Here is a 19,909-nt window from a genome sequence, read left to right as displayed (position 1 = left end):
AGAGAGAGAGAGAGAGAGAGAGAGAGAGAGAGAGAGAGAGAGAGAGAGAGAGAGAGAGAGAGAGAGAGAGAGAGAGAGAGAGAGAGAGAGAGAGAGAGAGAGAGACAGCCTTGAGTTTGTAAATGGGTTTTTATTATAGCCTTTTCTTGCAATGGCTTAGAGGCTTTTAATGGTTAGTCAATTACAATAACAACAGGAAGTACATACATACACAATGCTTTTGAAATTACATTTTAGGTTCTCGCACGGGTGTTCATTTCAATCTATTTCTCAAAACAAAAGGTGTTCTGCAGTAGAGGACGTCAATCTTCCTCATGCATTCTACTATGGAAAAGGCTTATTGTTTGCACTCTGTTGATTTAAACACAGTACATTCTGACTAAATGCCCAGCAGAACACAGGCGCTGGGGTTGACCTGACGTCTGAAGTCCTGATACCAACACAACCATGTCATTCATTGTTGCGAATGACTTGATGCTTTCACAAACCACAAGGTGTTTGACACATCTGGAATGGAACTCTCCTAACTTGGTCTTCTTCCAGTGGCGTGAGCAGAAACCTGGGCGGCTGTTGCAGACAGACTGAAGAGACCTTTCCTCTGTGTAGCGTTCGTGACAGCCAGAGGGATTCTACTGTCAGAGCCTCTGATCTAGGACATCCTAATCTGGAGCTCATCTTCTTCTCCCGGAGCGTCTGGCTCCCCTCCTCCAGGTCTTAGAGAGTCTTCCTTTGGAGCACTTTTCCAGGTCTCTGTCTATGAATCATGTCATATATTATTTCAGGGCCTCTCCCCCGGTCCCACCTGTGTCAAAGTCTTTCTGCAGGTTGTGACCCATCATACATTGAAGAGCTTGGGGAGGTATATTCCTTCTCCTCATGGAGGCCATAGGATTTGTTATTACCAGCCAGAGACAGAACACTTCCAATGTTCTGCGGTTGAGGACAACGTCGGAACGCTTCATTTGTTTTCAACTTTTGTTGTCGCAGGCACCAGGCTTTCTTGCTCTGGCAGACAAGAGACTTGGAGTCCTGCCACACATTTAGTGAGTGCTAGCTGTCAGTTGGAGTTTTCTTGGCTCCATGAAAACTGTCAGAGAAGATTGTGACTGCAGAATGACCCTTTGTGTCAAAATCATTACAAGTTATTATGATTATTTACCACCCGTTGACCTCTCTGAGGGTCAGGGTTGGTTCCTCAGGACCCCCTCAGCTCCAGGGCAGGGTTGTTCTTCGGTAACAGACACAGCTAAGAAGACTCTGGTCCCTTGTTGAGTTTCTTACCCCTTACCAGCAAAGGTAGGTAGGACTAAGTAAACAAATGACAATCAATTACACGTGTTTTAATGGCACAATGGAGGAACAATATACAATTGAAATGTGTATACTGCTGTCACTTCAAGTATAACACAAAGTTTGAGCCCCAGTCTCCACTGTCTTGCAACTTGAATTCATGACACCTTTCTGAATTACAAACAATAACAATCTACTGCAATCATAAAAATAATGGTCTTTATCTCAAATATTATCGGAAAGAATGTATATATTTTCAAATGCCACATTTTGAAGTCTGGACATAACTAATAACGCATAGAACAGTTTTTAATTATATATAAACACATGAATATACATACTTCACATGAAAGATATAATTTGTACTCTTTGACCAATTAGAAATTAGCCACACATAAATCAATGTAACACAAATCATTGACATTATAAACACATTTTCTGGGCGCTCTGCCCCTCCCTCAAACACCTTCAGCAGATTCCCTCTCTCCCACCCGTCTCTCTCAGGTGAATCCTCTTAGGTGGATTATGGGGATAAGATGTCGTTGCACCACGGCTACTCTGCTCTACATCCCCTGCTCCCTCCACTCTACAGGGAGAGACCGACCCACAGGGAGCAGAAGGAGAGAGGCTGGAAGAGAGAGAGAGAGAGAGAGAGGAGAGAAGAGAAGAAGGGGAATGGGGAGGGGGCCACGGCTCGTTCTGTTCAGGAGGCGGGATGAGAGACCATCCAGGATAGAGGTACCGTAAGAGCCTTTCTCTTCGTTTACGGAACAGGGCATGGCGATGGGAAGGATGCTGTGTTTTGTGTGTCTATGGGTGTCGTTCATGTGTAAGCGTGTCTTTTACATCATGTCTTTATAGTGGTTTATGCAGAGACCGAGAGCTGAGCACTGCACAGCACAGAAGACCCTCCCCACTTTCACACAGACCCCTCTCACTGCCTAATCTCAGCAAGACAGGGAAAATGGCCTTCCAACAAACCCCTCCTCATCTGGCCCGGTGGTTCACTCTATGTCTCATCCTAGTCCTGGAGGTCTGTGGAGAAGAGCCGGAGTCTACCACTAGGCATACCGGCGGGGGGACTCAGTGTGGGGATTACAGCAACCAGGTGATGGAGAACGGGATGTGTCAGCTGGTTGCCACCCTGCCACAGCTGGACGACCAGAAGTGCCCCGACATGTTCCGTTGCACGGACGAGGTTTCCTATTGGCTGCACGAGAACGAAGAGAGGAAGCAGCAGATTCTGTCTCTGAGGGAGACCATCTCAGAACTCCAGGAGGAGCTGAGGAACCACAGGCACCGCGTCAAGCTTCTGGAATTACAGGTGGGTCCTACAGAGACCAGTGTGTGGTGTTCTGGAACACTGAAAGGAAAGGGTGTCAGATTGGTTTGTGGTTGTGAAATTACAAAAGGATTGGGCCGGAGTATAGGAGGATCAGATTCGAGAGAATGAGTTGGTTTCTAGAACTTTTGACTGGTATGCTACTGTTCTACAGTGGATTGTTAGAGTGATATGCTATCTGGCCTTCTGGGTTGTTCGGCTCTAGACTGGATCTTCATTAGCCAAGTTGGCACAAATCGGTGTGTTCTAAAAGGGCTTCCCTGAGGGACCGAACCTTGCAGGTTGCCACAACCACACACGCACACGCACACGCACACGCACACGCACACACACACTCACACACTGCCACAGGCACAGCCACAGCCACCATGACACCACACACACCTGTTCTGTTGCCTGGCAGGTTTCCCTCCTTATGTGACCTTGGTCCTGGGCAGCTAACTAACTGGATTATCCTGCCTCTCCACGTGCATCCTTGTGGGTCTGTGACTGTAAGCCTTCACACTGCTGGACCAGAGCTACCTAATGTGTAAACTAAGGACAGGGAGAGGCTGGGGCTGGGGCTGGGGCTGAATGTGACGAGGATAGAGTCGAGTCAGGGCTAGTATACAGTACAGTATGAGTGGGATAGGGACAGGTCCAGGGATGGTGTGGTGATGAAGCAGGGGGGCATGGCTGGAGGGAGAGTGTGGGATGGGGATAGCGTCTGGATATAGAACTGCTGTGCTGTGTCTGGAATGGCGGAAGTCAAGGATATGAGCTGGAGTAGGAACAGGATTTGAGGAGCACTTGCCCACTCTGACCTGATGTCTGGCTGCTTGTTGATCGTCCCTGGAGGTTGAACAAATAACGTGTTCATACAACATATTTCCCATATACATGTATATGACTAAACACATGCGGTTTCCCTCTATGTGTGTGTGTGCCAGGGTGAGGAGAAGAACCGTATGAATTCTTCTTTGGAGCAGCGCTTCCATGAGTTGGAGGTCCACTATGCAGAAGCCACCACCCTACTGCACATACAGGGCACTCTCATCTCTGATATGCAGGTGCACTCTTCAACACACGCACAAACACACAATTATGAGGCAGTCTTTGCTGCATCTGTCATACCGTGGTGTCTCTGAACAGACCCAGATCCAGAACCTGACCCTGTTGGTGGAAAGAGTCCGCAGGAATCCTGGCTGTATGATCAACGTAGTCCACACCAGCCCCCAGATGTCTGCGGAGGAGGCCCTGCACCCTGGTACACACACACACGCACACTCGCACACACACATACATAAACACACCCGTTTTTCGTCGTCTTAAAGTACGTTTTCCTCATTCACGCGTCTATGTCTCCAACTCTCCAACAGAGGGAGACAACTCAACAACGATATTCTCATCCACTCCACTCCACTCGACACACACAATATATTCTATTATAGTCCAGTCAATTGTATTCTTTGCCACTCCAATATTCTATTGTAATCCAGTCAATTATATTCATAGCCACTCCAACATTCTATTGTAGTCCAGTCAATTATATTCATTGCCACTCCAACATTCTATTGTAGTCCAGTCGATTGTGACTGGGTCTCTCCCCAACGTGTGTCCCCTGTCTCCTCCCCCAGAGGTGCAGCATGTGAGGAGCTGTCCCATCGACTGTGCTTCTGTCTACCAGAACGGAGTGAGGCGCTCTGGCCTCTACACCGTGGTGCCTTCACTGGGAGCCATGCCTGTGGAGGTGTACTGTGACATGGAAACAGAGGGTGAGACACGCACACACACGCACACACACACACACATACACACACACACAGAGAGAGAACCCCCTCCTTCATGTGTCCTCGGTCATCAGGAGGAGGCTGGTCGGTGATCCAGAAGCGCGTGGACGGCACGGTGAGCTTCGACCGCAGCTGGAGGGACTACAAGGAGGGCTTCGGGGACCTGCTCTCCGAGTTCTGGCTGGGTCTGGAGCACATCCACCACCTGACGGTGCAGGGGGAGTACAGCCTGCGGGTCGACCTGGAGGACTGGACCAGCAAACACAAGCACGCGCTCTACCAGAGCTTCAGGTGGGTTACATGTAGATGAGCCCACGGGACAGAGGTCTGGGCTGGTGATGAGCGGCACACACCGACTAGCCAGTGAGACTGTGTGGGAGACAGCACAGGGAGGGAGGGGGGGCTTGGAAAATGGACAGTCCTAATAAACACCCACTGCTTCATACTAAACACAACACTGTGGAATCATAGTTTCCTGATTCAATTCTTTCTTAGGTTGTGTTATCGATGATGGCATATTCCATGTGTGTGTGTGTGTTCAGTGTGGATGGAGAGGAGAGCCAGTACCGGCTGCATGTGTCTGGGTACAGCGGCACTGCTGAGGACTCATTCAGCTGGTACCATGACAAGCAAGGCTTCAGCACCCCGGACACTGGTAACATCTGTGCTGAGATCTCTCATGGGGGCTGGTGGTACAACCAATGCTTCTACGCCAACCTCAATGGTGTCTACTACAGGGTAGGAAAGCCCCGCCTCTCTCTCTCTCTCTCTCTCTCTCTCTCTCTCTCTCACAGACACACAAATTCACACTCTTTGTGGCTGTTTCGCAAACATACAAACTCACTTTGTCTCTCACACAGACAAACACACATTCATTCACTCTCACACAAACAGTCTCTCTCTCTCTCTCTCTCTCTCTCTATCTCTCTCTCTCTCATACACACCTCATTAACTTCATTAGAGGACACCCACCAGTTGACTGGCAGTCGTCCTCCTCTTACTGTAACTGTGTTTGTTCCCCTGCAGGGGGGCAGGTATTCTCCTAAAGGGAAGAGTCCGCTGGGTCCTGATGGCATTGTGTGGTATTCCTGGAAGGATTCTGATTACTACTCCCTCCGCAAAGTCAGCATGATGATCCGCCCGCGCACCTTCCGACCCCGCATGTCGCCCTGAGCGTCGGGAAGCCATGTAACCATGACAGCAGCAGGCTGTGGCTCAAATGGTCTGATGAGACGTCATCGTGCACAGAATGTTATAGTTTGGGGGATGCCAGGTTTGGCGAGCTTAGGACCTGCCCATGACAAGGAGCCAGGGCTTGAACTTCATCCACGCCCTGAGTTCAGGTTGGAGGAAACAGGAAACCGGACAACTAGTGATTTGACTTCCAGGTCATTCCTTTCTTTACAAGACATTACATCCTTAATACTGTGGCCACCATGCATACTGCACTGTGTGTATACTGCATACATACAGTACCGCATATATATAAATCAATGTATATAGAGTACTGTATATTTATAAAGTTACTTTATATGTTTATAGTGTGGGTGGATTTTTGATCACGTGTGTATAAATAAATGATATGGTCAGATATATGGCCACAATGCATTTTTGAACAAGTACTGTATGTACTATTGATATTTGTATAAGTAATAAGTATCGACTTTGAGAAAACTTACTGTATGGAAGGGAATTCACCACTCTAGTCCGTAAAGCAAACCACCACTGCAAAGTCTTTGAGACATGTGACCTTGCTCATATGCAACAGGCCATGTACTGTTCTCAACATTCCACAGTTCTTTACCATAATCACAGAACACTGCCAATCTAACAGACTGATGCTGGAGAGAGAGAAATTCACCCTCACATACAGCGCTAATGCTGGAGAGAGAGAGAAATTCACCCCCACATACAGCAGATTCTCACCAGAAAGGCCAATATAGTTTGATACTACGTTGGCCTATCCCCTCCCCATCCCTTCCTTGTATATATGCAGGTGAATACGACTGATGTCAGGATGACCACACGGGCTCTATGGTTTACAAATTGATAAATGGAAGTGGACAAGCGCACGTCAGGGACAGGGATAGATCCATAGAACACACGGGTAGTGTATGTATGAGTCATGTTTGTGTGCACACATCAGATCCAGCAGCCGGTGAATTCCGTCAGAGTTGGGTGTCTCGGGTGAAAAGACTCTTTCATTCCATCTCACCACCCCCCCCCCCCCGCCTAAACACAGACACTAGGCACAAACACACACACATACTAGGCACAAACAGGCTCTTTGACACTGCGCAGAGTCAACTCGTTCTCTTTCCTCTCCGTCTCCACAGAGCGATATGACGGAGGAAAAAGGACTTCTCTGTGTGTGTGTGTGATGACCTCTGAAATCTACTGATAGCACAGGACATGATTCATCTCTTTCTGCTTACTTTCTCATATAAACAGACACAAGAAAAACTGAAACTGGCCAGAATAGAGTATAAATCAGAGTTTATTAAATCAAAAAGAATTTCTTTCCTTTTTCAGGATGACAAATATATTGCAAATTTTTCTATACATAAAATAGTATCTCAACAACCCAAAGCACATGCATCCAAAAGAATATATATATATATATATATATAATGTATATTTTGTGTTTACAATGTGACATGAAAAGGGTGAGATTAGAGAATGATTGAAGATTGCACTGTGATAGGACAGGAGGAAGCAAAGCAAAGGTGACAGAGAAACCTGGTTGAAAACATGGACCCAAACCCAACCATCTGAACGGCACTCTCTTCCTGTCTTCCTTTCCTTCCTAAGTGCTGACATGTAAAACGCCGCTGAAAGTACCAGTGCTCTCTGTGTGGCATGGAAGGAAAGGAGAGGAAAGGACAGGGTTGCGTTCAAGTATTGGGATGGAGCCATTGTGTTTGGCACTGGTTGTGTGGTAGGCGTTGGTTTCGCTGATGTTTTGGCTTCAATATAGAAAGCATGCTAGCTCAAATACCTCATTGTTTCCTGCTAGTCACAAGCAGAAGTCTGCCTTTGGATTTCCTGTCTTCAATAGCAAAGTGATGCGTCATCGAGTACAGAATGGGGGGAAAACAAGCAAAGCATGCAGTTCTATTTTGCTCAGAAAACGGAAAAGGCACATTGACAGGAAGTGGGTGGAGCTTCCTGTAAGCGATTCAGGAAGTAAAGAGGAAACGGAGGGAGGTCACTGCCAGCAGTGCTCAGACACACTAACAGTCAAGGGGCGTGAACACGCACAGCCTCTCTCTCTTAAGGCTTCATTCCCTACAGACTTTCAGAATCGGATGAGAGCACCCTGGCACATGATGCATTGTACATGACCGAATGCTTTTTGTTTCCATTCTTTTAACCTATTCATTTTCCTGTGGTGACGCGAGCATGAGGTCCGTGCCCTGAAGCACTCTGAGGACAGTGCGACAGGCAGCAACCAGGCGGACGTTCGGGTTGAGCTTTGGCTCACTGACTCACATGGGACGTAGCTGGCGCTCCAGAACGAGGCCTGCGCGGGGCAGAGAGGGGCCGTCTCAGAGCCCCAGACCCTGCTGACTAACACTAGTCTGCCCCTTCAACTGTTTGGACACTGTTTACTTTTGGCGACATAAACAATTACACAGTGTTTATAAGAGCTTGTGATGGCAGTTCATAAATGGGAGACATGGTACATGTACTGGAGAAAGCGAAGGGGGTGGGGGGCTAGGGAGAGATAGAGAGAAGTGTTGGATGGCTGGAGCAGGGAGGGGCAGCGTGTGGCTCCCAGGGGAGGCTTACATGGTGGTAAACTGACTGTGAGCTTGCCTCAGTTTCTCGGCAATCTGTGGACAACAAGAAGAACAACACAACTTCCTGTATAAGATTTAAGATGATGTGTATGGTAAAGCTATGGGATGGATCGTATATATCTGTCCATACATATTATGGGATGCACTCCAAAGAATACCTTGAGTGAGAGAATTCCATTCAATACCCGCCACCACACTGAATGTGTGAGTTGTCCTTTTGAGTGTTGTGTGTGTGTAATGTGTATTGGATGTGCGTATGTCTGTCTTCTTACCGTCTCGTAGAACTTTACTTGCTCCTCCAAGTACTGCTGCATCACCCTGTTGTAGTCGTAGATACGGTTGCTATGGAAGTGGTTCATCTCGGCTGAAAGAAACCAGGAAGTCAACTTAAAAGACTACCACAAAACATTTTAACACCATCTGTTTAGCACACAACTTTCGATACGTTTGTAAAATATCTCAAATAATCCTTTAAGGTATAATCTGTCATGAAAACACATGAACATTTATTTTATAATTCATTACTACATATAGTTTATAGCAAATATGACCCAGGTCTTCATTTGGACATAGCTCTTTGCTACCTTGTAGTGCATAGGACATGGTGCTGACACGTTTAGACATAGTGACTTTCTCCTGAGGGGTGATTTTGCTCGTGGCCACCAGCTTGTCTCCCTCCTTCACCTTCTCTATGGCAGCCTGGGAGGGACACAGCATCCGTAAGCTACATGGGGCATTTGATGCAAATCAATGAAAGCGTCTAAGCGTTTTAAAACCTTGATGGTGTGTCCTTTGTGGCTATCCCTTTGTTCCAGCCTTGCGTCCCCTACCTTGTGTACTCCTATGGTGTCGGGGAAACAACCCAGGAGGCCCTTGTACTCGTTGTTTGTCTCCATGAGGAAGTGCAGGTCTTTCCTGGGCTGGACGGGGAGAACACACACACACACACACACACACACACACACACACTAGTTAGACATGACACAGACCAGTTACACACCCCTAAACCCTCTTATTGTCCTGAGGTCATAATGACTTCAAATTCAAACCTCAGAAAATGATGTTAAATATGAATCTAAGTATATGGCTGCAAATGAAAATGAAAATCTGCAGCATTGTTTAAATATTTTTTATTAATAAATGTCTGAGGTTCAATATGACCACATATATACATATATATGTAGTGGCTGTACCAGTCCCGGTGAGGTTGAACCATATATCAGGGAAGGTCAAAGGTGAGAGATCATACTAAGATCATCTCTTTTCTCTCTATTAAACATTTGAACTTTTTGCTTAGATTATAATGGACGTTACTAGACTACAGCAGTAACTCATATAGATTTTGTCTTGAAATTGACTCGTCTTGGTTCAGAGGACATAGGAACTCACACACAGATCAGATAATCGAACATTCTGCGTATCGCATGTTCTTTGTCTGACGTTCAAGATCAAACGAGTGACCAAACAAACCGCCTGACCAGATAGCCTGCTAAAAGACCCCCTAACCCTGTAACTACTAACTACTAGCCAATACATTCAGTCGGATATGGAAGGATTCACACGAAAAGCTGAAGACGGATAAACAACACAGAAATGTAGGGCTTGGCGTGACTGAATACATGACGCCTAGTCAATCACATGGCTGCTTTGAAAAGCTTAAAAAGCTGAAAGCCTGTCAATCCTGGCGGGAGAGCGGGGAGGGGGGGGGGCTCTGGAGCGAGACACATGCTTACCAGATGAATCCTCCGTGAGGACGCTGCTTAGACATCAAAGAGAGGGCCGAGGTTGGATTTTAGTACAAGCCATGGAGACCAAGTCAAACCTTATCTCAAATTCATCAAGGCGGCTATATATTCCCCAAATTATGTGGGAGCAGAGCTCGGAGGAAAACAGGGCATAGACCTATCACGGGAAATAGAGTATACTGCCGTTTTCTTTAATGGTCTCTTTTCCCAACACACTAGCTTGCAACAGGCTCAGAGTCAAACAAGGTCAAACCTTGCATATAAACAATGTCATGGAATCAGTTAGCATATGCTTTAATCAAAGCAACATACAGGGGGGGGGGGCAGCGGAAGGAGAGATAGGGAACTAAGAGAGACCAGCGTGTCGTCTACCTGCTCTGCCACCATCTGAGCGATCTCCTCGTAGGTCTTTCCTGCTGCCGTCATGGCGTCGGTCAGGGTAGCCTCTCCTGGACACACAAGGCACCAAAGAACAAACTCAAAATGCTTTCGTAAAGCCCCCTTTTTTTACAAGCAATATCACAGGGGCCTTCACATTATGCCCATAGGACTGCACCTAAACCCCAAAAACCCTCAAAGATCGAATCACCTTATCCACCATTTCTTGGTTAATACTTGACAAGGACACAGAATGTTCCAGAACATCCAACTCTCCGAGCATGGGCGACGTTAATATGAATGCATTAATAAATATGAGATGGGTGGGCTTCAGTACCTTGGTATCCACTGCTAGTAAAGACTGAGGAGAGATTTTGGAAGGCCTTGCCAATGCGCTGGTACTCCTTTGGCAAAGCTAGAGAGAAGAACATCCATTACACCAAGACCTACACCTCTCCACAGCTTTGTGAAAGGATGTTATAGCAGTTATGTAGCGGTTTCTGTGCCGGTACATACGTCCTGTGCATCTCTTCCAATGCTCCTGGCCCACGGTGAGGATCTCCTTCACACCATCATCCATGGCTCTGGTGAACCTGCTGAACTGTTCGCACTTCTGCTCCCTGGAGGGACAGACACACAAACACACCGTTCGAAACCACGCAACATGGCGACTCGTGCCACTGCTCCATTGTTGAGACAGACTTTCAGGTCCTTCTACACATCAGGTCGGGACAGGATGTGATGTCACTCACACTTCGATGGGGTCCAGGTCGGGCGCTTCGGGTTCTATCGTGGAGAAGATCATCACTCCCACCACCTCGTCCTTCTCTGCTTTTCTCTTGCCCGTTTTCCAGTCCTGCAACGGAAACGATGCTCACTAACAGCCAATGGGATCTCAGAGATGTTGGTCTCTAAGCTCCTCTCATTGGTTGACCCATCTGATCCCGGCTGCTGACCTTCTCGTCCTTGTAGTTGAGGAAGAGCTGGAAGACGTCGCTGTTGGAGACCACGGGGTGTCGACACATCCTGATCATCCAACCCTGCAACCTCTCCATACGCATCTTAATGAACTCCTCATCAAAGCGACCTGGGGGGGGAGGTTACATGTTACCACTTTATTTTCTCCTTTCGGGAATGTCCGGTATCTGGTTCGATCTCTTTGGATAAGAGAGAGGAGGTCGTCAAGAGACCCGGAGCTCACCTGTCACCTGCTTGTCCGGTAGTGAGGGAATGGGGATTGCCGAACCAAACTTGTCCAGGAGCCTCTCGTACAGCCAATCAAAGTGCTTGTATCTGTGATTGACGGGTCTGTTTGTGGTCTGTAAGCCAATCGCCACAAGTCATATACGGCCCGTGGAGTGTATGAGCTACAATGTCAATTTGCTCCTGACTGTGCCTAGGTAGGAAAAACATGGATTTAACTGCAAGTCAGAAAGCCTCTACTTGAGAGCCAGACTCACATTGGGTGTGACCTGGTACTCGATGTAGCTCTTCAGGCCGTACAGCTTGGTTCCCTTCTTGGGGTCGGCCACCACGCAGTCCAGCTGAGACTCAGGGTACGCCCACACTGGACCCACCTCGCCCATCTGACAAACATGACACTTTACTCGAAACACTTCATCTGACACAGGAACAGTAACTAGCTGTTAGCGATAACCTAATAGGATGGAGACAGGACGGCCAATGACGTGCAGTTACGTTACAAAGTGTAACCTGCAAATACCCAACGTGTCACTATCAGATAGGACATCCTGAAGATAGTCCTGAAGAGAGTCTATTCAAACCCTTATTAAGAATACAGGCAGAGATGGAGAACCAGCGTACATAGATGGGAAGCTTGTCTTTGCCCTTGGCCAGCTGCTTGCAGAGGAGGAACAGCTCCGGGCCGGACTTGGAGAAACCGGGGAACCTGCTCGGGAGAGGATCACAGCAGTTTCCGGGTAAGAGCTAAGGAGTTGAGGAAACCGGACTCCATGTTGGCTCCGAACACGGTTGCTGCAGTCAGAGAGCTCGTTCCAAAACAGGAGCCGTTGAGACCGCAACAAAACTGCTTATCAATCACTCGAGGAATCGATCGTTTGTCTTCTCATCACACAAGTATACACCCTTAGTATTTAGACCCTCGGCCAAAGCGATGTGTATGAACGGCGCGAGTCAAGATGAGGATGAGAGTCAGCCATGTCTTACTTGTTGAGGGAGATTTTCATGGAGGAGCCTCCAGCCCCGCCTCTCTGAAGGGCCCCGCCCTCCCCCCCCTCGGACTCGGCGTAGCCTCCCGACGACTTGACATCGTCCCACTCGTCGTCCCACTCATCGTCATCAGCGCCTAGTCAGTCACACACACGAGTTACACAGGCGACCCAAACAAGTATCAACACACAGACAGGCAAGAAGACAGACATGTGCACACTGGGAATCGGTCAGACGGTGGAGGAACGGCGTGGAGAACGTTCATGGGAAGGGCACACACACAACAAAACGAGGCTTCAGACACTCAACTGGCATTGTAGCCAAAACACCCTTTTAAATTCACAGAAACCTACAGTATTACGCACGTCAGGCAAGCCAAAACTAGTATCAATCAGTCCAACAACACACAAGGTCTTGATCCGAATGCATATCAGAGTTAGATCATCCTTCGATAATGAAGGAATGAATTATGTTAAAATAATAGATTCTTTATGACGGTGCTTTACTGTTAGCTGTATTGTCACCAGCCCACAGCAATTCTGGGATTAATCCAAGATGGAAAAGCTATTTTGCAGTGCTAAGACATTCAGACAGTGAAAAAACACATGTTTACACAGGGACCCTATTAAACTTTCCCTTAGTGGAAATATCATGCCAGAACACTTAAAAGTACTACCGATTATGAAGCAAACACACACAAACACACAAGCATCCCACTTACTACACACTTTAATACCCATGCTGGTAGAAATACAAACACATGATAAAATATGTTCTAAAGTTAATCTAATCAAGCTAATAAACAGCCGCACAATCAGGGACACAGTCTCAGCAGGCAATTGAATACCTGCACAGTCAATAAGGTATGGGTATGGATACATGGCTGGAAAAAAAGGATTATTTTAGTCATTGCATCCCTGTGAATAGTTTGCATATGCACCTCCATAAGGAACTTACATAACAACCACCAAAATTCGAAGTATACCAGTGCTAGCCACCCATAGTTGTAACCGCCCCACGATCCCCTTGGTTGTCCCCAGTAAAAGTAGCTGCTACCTGGGCCTTGGTAGGCCTGGGGGTGGCCCTGTACAGCGGAGCTCCAGGGATTCGCTGCAACATTCTTGCCCGTCTCTGTGCCCTCAGGCTTGGCCGCCCAGTTGTTGGAGGAGCCCCCAGTAGCGTCTGAGTTCCACACGGACCAGGGGTCATTTCCATTGCTGGCCTGGAGGAGGGAGAGATGGAGGGAACGAGAGAGAAAGACGGAGGAATATTTTTGCCAATTAAGAAATGTTTCCTGCTGTCACCCCTCGGTGATTCACTGAAGAGAGAGACATACACACAGAGAGAGAACTTGATAAAGAGAGAGAGAGCATAGATAAGTCAGTTCATGGACACGTTTGGACCTTGCGTGTTTACACAAACATCCGGTCACACAAAACCCTCGGTGAACTTGCGCCCCATGCAAACAACACATTCAATCGAATCCTATCCTCTATTCACGCCTCACATCTCCCTTTTCCAAAGCGCTGACGACATTCCATTCAAAGGGGAATCCTTTGGGTGCACCGTGTCTGACAGTGGAAGGGCTTCACAGAGACACCAGAGGCTCCCTCGCACAGGGGCACCTCTCCAGGAAGCCCCGAGAGGTGAGCCGGGGACACTGTGGAGGCGTGTTACCATGCAGCAATATCCACACTACTACCATGCCATGCATAGGCCCAGGGATAACATTCAGTGTCCGTCCTTGTGTGTAGTAAGTGTGTGTGTGTGTGTGGTTGGGTGCACCTGGGTTCTGATGGATGCGAAGGACGAGTCTGAATTGAACACACCTACTCAATGGACTACGCTGACCCATGTAGACCCATGTAAACCCATATAGATCCATACAGAACAATGTAAACCCATGCAGACTGTATACTCATAGGTCGGGTCAACGCTACTTTCGTCCTTCCCTCGTACTCTCAGAATGACAATGTTTATATCCAGACCTCATTTTGAACACATGCCCTGAGCTGAATACGTTTGCAGTGATACATGAAAGTACATACTGTTTATAATACATACATCATTTGGCGCCACAAAGTTAAATCAATCATGCAGTGGTGATAGCTTGTATGCGAGAGTGTGCTCACTGATCACATCACTCATTGGATCATTACATTTGACTCGTTTAGCTTTTATCCAAAGTGATAATATGTTGTGTGATAATTGGCTTCCTGCTAATTGGCAGGTTTGAGGAGTGGATGATAAATCAGTAATTGTGCCAATCATGTGTGAAGTTTTCACTGATTCATCTGTGATGGGGTCGATAAACTGCATATGTAAATATGTGTGTGTGTGTTTTGAAAGAAAAATGTCAAGGGAGGGGGAGAGAGAGAGTGAGAGAAAGAGAGGGAGGGGGAGAGAGAGTGAGAGAAAGAGAGGGAGGGGGAGAGAGAGAGAGAGAGAGAGAGAGAGAGAGAGGGAGGGGGAGAGAGAGAGGGAGGGGGAGAGAGAGAGGGAGGGGGAGAGAGAGAGGGAGGTAGAGAGCGGGAGAGAGAGAGGGGGAGAGTGAGAGAGTGAGAGAGAGAGAGAGAGAGAGAGAGAGAGAGAGAGAGAGAGAGAGAGAGAGAGAGAGAGAGAGAGAGAGAGAGAGAGAGAGAGAGAGAGAGAGAGAGAGAGAGAGAGAGAGAGAGAGAGAGAGAGAGAAAGAAAGAGAGAGAGAGAGAGAGCTGCAATGTCACAGGGTGCGTGAGACATCATGCATGTGTACAGGCTGGGACAGGCTGGAAGGTCGCTGGTTTAGGGAGGGGGAGGGGTTACTTGCTCAGGCAGATTGGAAGGATATGGGAAGTTTGGCCGGGGGCAACCATGCTGTAGCCCACCCCAGAGTTGGTTACCTGGTCAGGGGAGGAGAGGGAGGAGGGGGGGCCCGGGGTGTCAGGGGTGTCCGGCTGGGGGCTCAAACCCCCAACATCCACCTTAATCGAGGGGGGGGAGGAGGAGGGAGGAGGAGGGGTTGGAGAGGGTAACATCATCAAAGTGCCTGCAAGTGAAGGGGTTACCCTGGTAGCAAACACCGAGGTGGCGTCAAACTGTGTGTGTGTGTGCGTGTGTGTGTGGGCCTTCACTTCTGCATATCAGAGGGATGGGACGACAAAAACGAATTCCACCGCGGTCCTTTTTGTCTGCCCACTTCTCCTTTGATCGTCTCTGAATTTTAAAATGCACAATTCTTTCTGGAGTTGGTCACCAAACTGTGCACTGTTTTGTGTGCTATGAGTCACCCATTTATGCACACATACACACACATGCTTGCACACGCGCACACACACACCATGTCATGACCTGCTACACTGGGCTTGTCCTTTCTCATCAAATCATTTGTACTATGTAGTTTTCAGATAAGTGGTTCAAAAGGACGCGGAGATCAGGGGAGGAAACTAGGAGTCGTTATTGGGACACAGACATAGTCTGAAATACAATGACGAAACAGTTACACAACAACGCAAGACAGCTCACATCTGTTTGAGCTGGAAGGTATAACGGAGCAAGTGTGTGTGTGTGTGTGTGTGTTACCTGTGGTGTGGGGTTGGCTGCTGCAGGGGCAAAGGCATCAAAGAAGGACAAGTCAGGAGCGGCTACGTTTCCAACGTTTCCTACGTTTCCTCCTCCTGAAGAAAGCTTACCAAGCTGGGGGGGGGGGGGTGTAGGCAGAAATATATGTTAGTAAACCTCTTCCACAGAAGGCAGAGTGCAGTATTGAGACAGTGGCCTGCGCTTCGAAGACAGGGTGAGGTCTGTCTTACATTAAGCCCTGCTGCTTTCAACGAAAAGCATGTGGTTATCGACTGTCTATGAGAATATTAAAGTCTTGTCAGAAAAGCAAAACATCTTGGGGCAGCTGTGGAGGTAACTTTGGGTCATGATATGCACACGCACACGCACCCACCAGTGCTGCTCTGAATATGTTTGGATTTAGCCTAAACTGTTTAGCAGATCTCTTCTCTCCTCCCATTGACTAGCCTGAGCTCACAGCTCTTGGTTGGCTGTGAGCTGTTCAGAGAGTGAATTCCTCCCTTAATGAAGTACTACACACACAGACACAGACACACACACACACACACACAACACTGCAAAACGAGTTCAACAAAGATCAAAAAGCTTTTGAATCAAACCACCCCAGTATCCATCTGTGTGGTTCCTATGAATGGTGGCACTATTCTAATTTAGGCTGTCACATCAACAGACTGGGCTAGCGCATTACAAAACAACATTCAAAAGTTGTCTGTGGGCCTTCCTAACCTCGATATAGTCTTCTGGCACCAGTCCCACCTCTCCTCTGGAGTTCTGAGCTTCTATCCAGCCTCCTCCGATACTCTGCAAACGAAACAGGGCCAAACAACAATTGAGAACGACCTGGATTGGCTGGCACTGAGCCGAAAGCGGCCTTCATCATCACGTGGCGCGATGACAGACTTATACAGGAGGCGCGCCGAGTGACCTTTGAACTCCCGTCTGAACGGAAGATAGCCGTGGGTGACATCACGATTGTTCCTCCTTTAAAATAGGACTTTTATGGTCGGTGATCATGTGAGGCTTTTATAGGCCAGGAGCCTCACAAAAGGCCACAGAGGCATGGGTGAGTCAGCGGCGCTGGTCACTTCATCATGGAGCGTGCTAGACTTTTCACACAATAATGTATTGATGTGAACCGTCTGGTTTGGTGTTGAGAGTGGGATCAAAAGACAGAGTGTGACATGTTTGAGGGCAAGGTAGAGGTTACAGCTAGAGAGACAGACAGGTGACAAATGGCCCGGGAAAGAGGGAGGACGACAGAGCGAGAAAGCAGGAGGCCAATGTGATTCGGGGATATTGCAATATTGTGCATGTTATCTCCATTTTAAAAACGCCTCAAAAATATTGATATAAACGTATATGTTTCTGTGTTTAAAGCAGGGATACGTGGAGAAAGAAGGCTAGAGAGTGAAGAGACAGAGAGAGTGAGAGAGAAACATAACAGACGTGACTGACCTGGTTGGTGATGGTGACAGTCTCTCCTTCTCTCACCGTGAGCTCATTGTTCCCGGCCTCAGCCGTGAAGTCATACAGAACCTGCGCCTGGGGAGACACCGCACAGCCGCGCACGCACGCACCTCAGTGAAAACATGGTCAAAAGTATGCATGAAAACAAGCTATAGGGGGAAGAGGGGCAATCTGAAACAGGCTGAACAAGCCATCTGGGTAGGCATGCTGAGTCAGCGCCAGTACTGTATAAACACCTACCCGCCTGAGCCAGGCTGCGTTATTACAGTAGGGAATCTCACTCTCGACCCCAAAGACCCCCGTCTCCCAATACAAACAGACCCAACAATCACAATTCAATCCACAGTAAAGTAGGCTACATGGCCCAGACCCAAAAAGCGGTGGAACACAGAGCAACCCTCATCAAATGTCAAGTAGCCTCCCTCCCTCCGTCTCTCTTTCCTCTCTTCCACCCCCCCTCCCCCCCCCCCTCTCTCTCTCACCCCCTGCAGCCACCTGGCCCACAGACAGGGAACTGAGAGTGCTCATTGTGTTATCACTTCTTCATCTTAATCATGGAGGCTTTTTAGAAATGACCACTACTGAATTGGAACCATTTTGGACGTGGATGTGAGAAACATTAGTTTTGAGATTCTAATGTTCTCTTTTCTGGGTTTTTACCCTATGGTTACGTTTCTTCCTTTCACAGCCTCACGTCAAATTATTGTAAACACAAAACAACAATCCCCACTCCTTGATTATGTCAAATTGTAGGCTGTATGTTTAGTGTTTTGTATTCTATTGTTTAGTGTGTTTATATGCTGCAAGTGACAAAAGAAAGGGTTGAATTTCAAACTAATGATGGTGTGATACCAGAAATAAGCCTCTCAGAACAGTGCACAGAATGCACAGTGCCTCATCCCGGCTGCTAGCATAGTGGCTAGACTGTGAGAAGGATTGTCTGTCTATTTAGCCTTAGCCTCTGTGAATAGAGTTCTATTTTTGCATTAGCCTAGCTGCTCCCATGAGTCAGGAGGTGGCTTTCAAACAGGAACTAAAGTAGGAGAAGAAGAGAAAGCGTTAGGAGGGGGATAGAAAGAGAATGAAGAGAGAAAGGGAGAGGGAGAAATCTAGAGGATGTCAAAATCACAAATGATCTAGTTTGATCTCATGAAATCTTAAGTCAGTCAACATGAACGAGGCTAACTTCCTTTGGGACTTGGTACACTGTCACACACCTGATGTGTGACATGTTTGACACTTCATTTGACATCACCTTTTCCAAGCCCAGGGCACTTCCTTAAATACAAAACAATTCTTAGAATGCTATGATGATGCAATAAGTGCATTGTAATAAGTGGGATAGAATTGTTGGACAATTGACTGATTCTCACCTCCATCCTTGACAAGCTGCATTACAAGACACAGAAATCAGCACAGCAAGTTAGGGATGAAGGTTTGGATAAACCATATTTAAGTGTCCACAAAGAATATTCTAAAATGTTGAGAACTGATGCACGCACACAAAATTGAAAGGATTTAGGTATGCAATCCTATTTTTTATTCTAAAACCAATTTTCATTCAATCTCATGAAGGCCTACTAGCAATGCAAATAATAGATATAGGCTTTTAGAGAGATGGCCCATATGTATAGGAACGTAGAACAAAGAAAGTCATCAAAGTATTAAATAACACACATCAACGTAACTTTTGAACACAGTTTACACCAATTATTTATATTGCAAACTGCAGGTCCCAGAATTCCTTGCGTGGAGAAATGACCCGCACTGGAAGGGTAGTAAAATGTCACAAGACACGTTTTAATGAGACATATTTTCCATGTTTTTAATAAGCATACTTTGTAAACGTTAAATGTCAAGAATTCAAATGCAATTTAAGTTTGAATAACCTAGGACATATATTTTCAACGCAGTTGTAGACTATGAGCATTAAAAGACTACAGTGTAAGACCACAACTACAGACTCTTCTACGCCTTGTCAAACCGAATAGCGCAAATTCAGTAGATCGCGAAGTTTCTGAAAAAGCACTAAATTAAAGATGTAATCATACCTTGTTTGCCATTATGGTAGCCTTTACCGAACATTACAAAACGGCCCAAGGGGTTCAGGGTTTTCAAATCCTCAGCTTGACATTTCCCCGCTGCTCAACTAGGCGAAAACAAGGCAATTCTTCTTGGGGGCAGCGCCGCAGTAGCCTACAAATTGTAATACATCACTAAATACAGGTTGCCCTTTAACCTCAAGTTTAAACAGTTAAGGGCGAGAAATACTGCGATACTAGTTCAATCTTATTTCGACGTTTCAAACGTGGAATTCGCTGTCGTTATGACTTTGTGAGTCCAGTACAGTACCCCGGGAGTACGAAA

The 19,909-nt window shown here is 47.1% G+C and overlaps 2 protein-coding genes across 7 annotated transcripts; one reads left to right on the top strand and one right to left on the bottom strand.

Annotated features, from left to right (window-relative positions):
- The first annotated feature begins 1,999 nt into the window (after positions 1-1,999).
- LOC146286927 (angiopoietin-related protein 7) lies at positions 2,000-5,938 on the top strand. The gene is made up of 8 exons (XM_084700313.1): positions 2,000-2,028; positions 2,152-2,614; positions 3,562-3,681; positions 3,764-3,878; positions 4,249-4,386; positions 4,476-4,692; positions 4,944-5,139; positions 5,428-5,938. Exons 2-8 carry the CDS (start codon positions 2,255-2,257, stop codon positions 5,572-5,574), a joined length of 1,293 nt encoding a protein of 430 aa, XP_084556439.1. The 5' UTR covers positions 2,000-2,028; positions 2,152-2,254; the 3' UTR covers positions 5,575-5,938.
- Positions 5,939-6,880: 942 nt separating this feature from the next.
- Positions 6,881-19,889, bottom strand: snx9b (sorting nexin 9b). Of its 6 annotated transcripts, none has more exons than XM_084699928.1 (20): positions 19,594-19,889; positions 17,531-17,617; positions 16,802-16,876; positions 16,076-16,189; positions 15,397-15,477; positions 13,574-13,739; positions 13,365-13,400; positions 12,515-12,653; positions 12,152-12,239; positions 11,788-11,913; positions 11,529-11,646; positions 11,284-11,414; positions 11,080-11,183; positions 10,844-10,947; positions 10,665-10,742; positions 10,322-10,398; positions 9,035-9,124; positions 8,789-8,903; positions 8,477-8,568; positions 6,881-8,237 (listed from the first exon to the last, which is right to left on the bottom strand). In XM_084699928.1, the coding sequence occupies exons 1-20, from the start codon at positions 19,603-19,605 to the stop codon at positions 8,190-8,192; spliced, it is 1,881 nt and encodes a 626-aa protein (XP_084556054.1). In that variant the 5' UTR covers positions 19,606-19,889; the 3' UTR covers positions 6,881-8,189. The 6 variants fall into 6 exon arrangements, with proteins under 6 accessions (XP_084556054.1, XP_084556055.1, XP_084556058.1 ...); XM_084699929.1 differs by having other exon boundaries at positions 12,152-12,236; XM_084699932.1 differs by lacking the exon at positions 15,397-15,477 and having other exon boundaries at positions 19,594-19,888.
- Positions 19,890-19,909: the final 20 nt, after the last annotated feature.

Source organism: Hypomesus nipponensis, chromosome 6 (genome assembly GCF_054491055.1).
Source record: "Hypomesus nipponensis isolate SF chromosome 6, ASM5449105v1, whole genome shotgun sequence".
Taxonomy (NCBI): domain Eukaryota; kingdom Metazoa; phylum Chordata; class Actinopteri; order Osmeriformes; family Osmeridae; genus Hypomesus; species Hypomesus nipponensis.
This window is presented reverse-complemented; position numbering and strand designations above follow the sequence as displayed.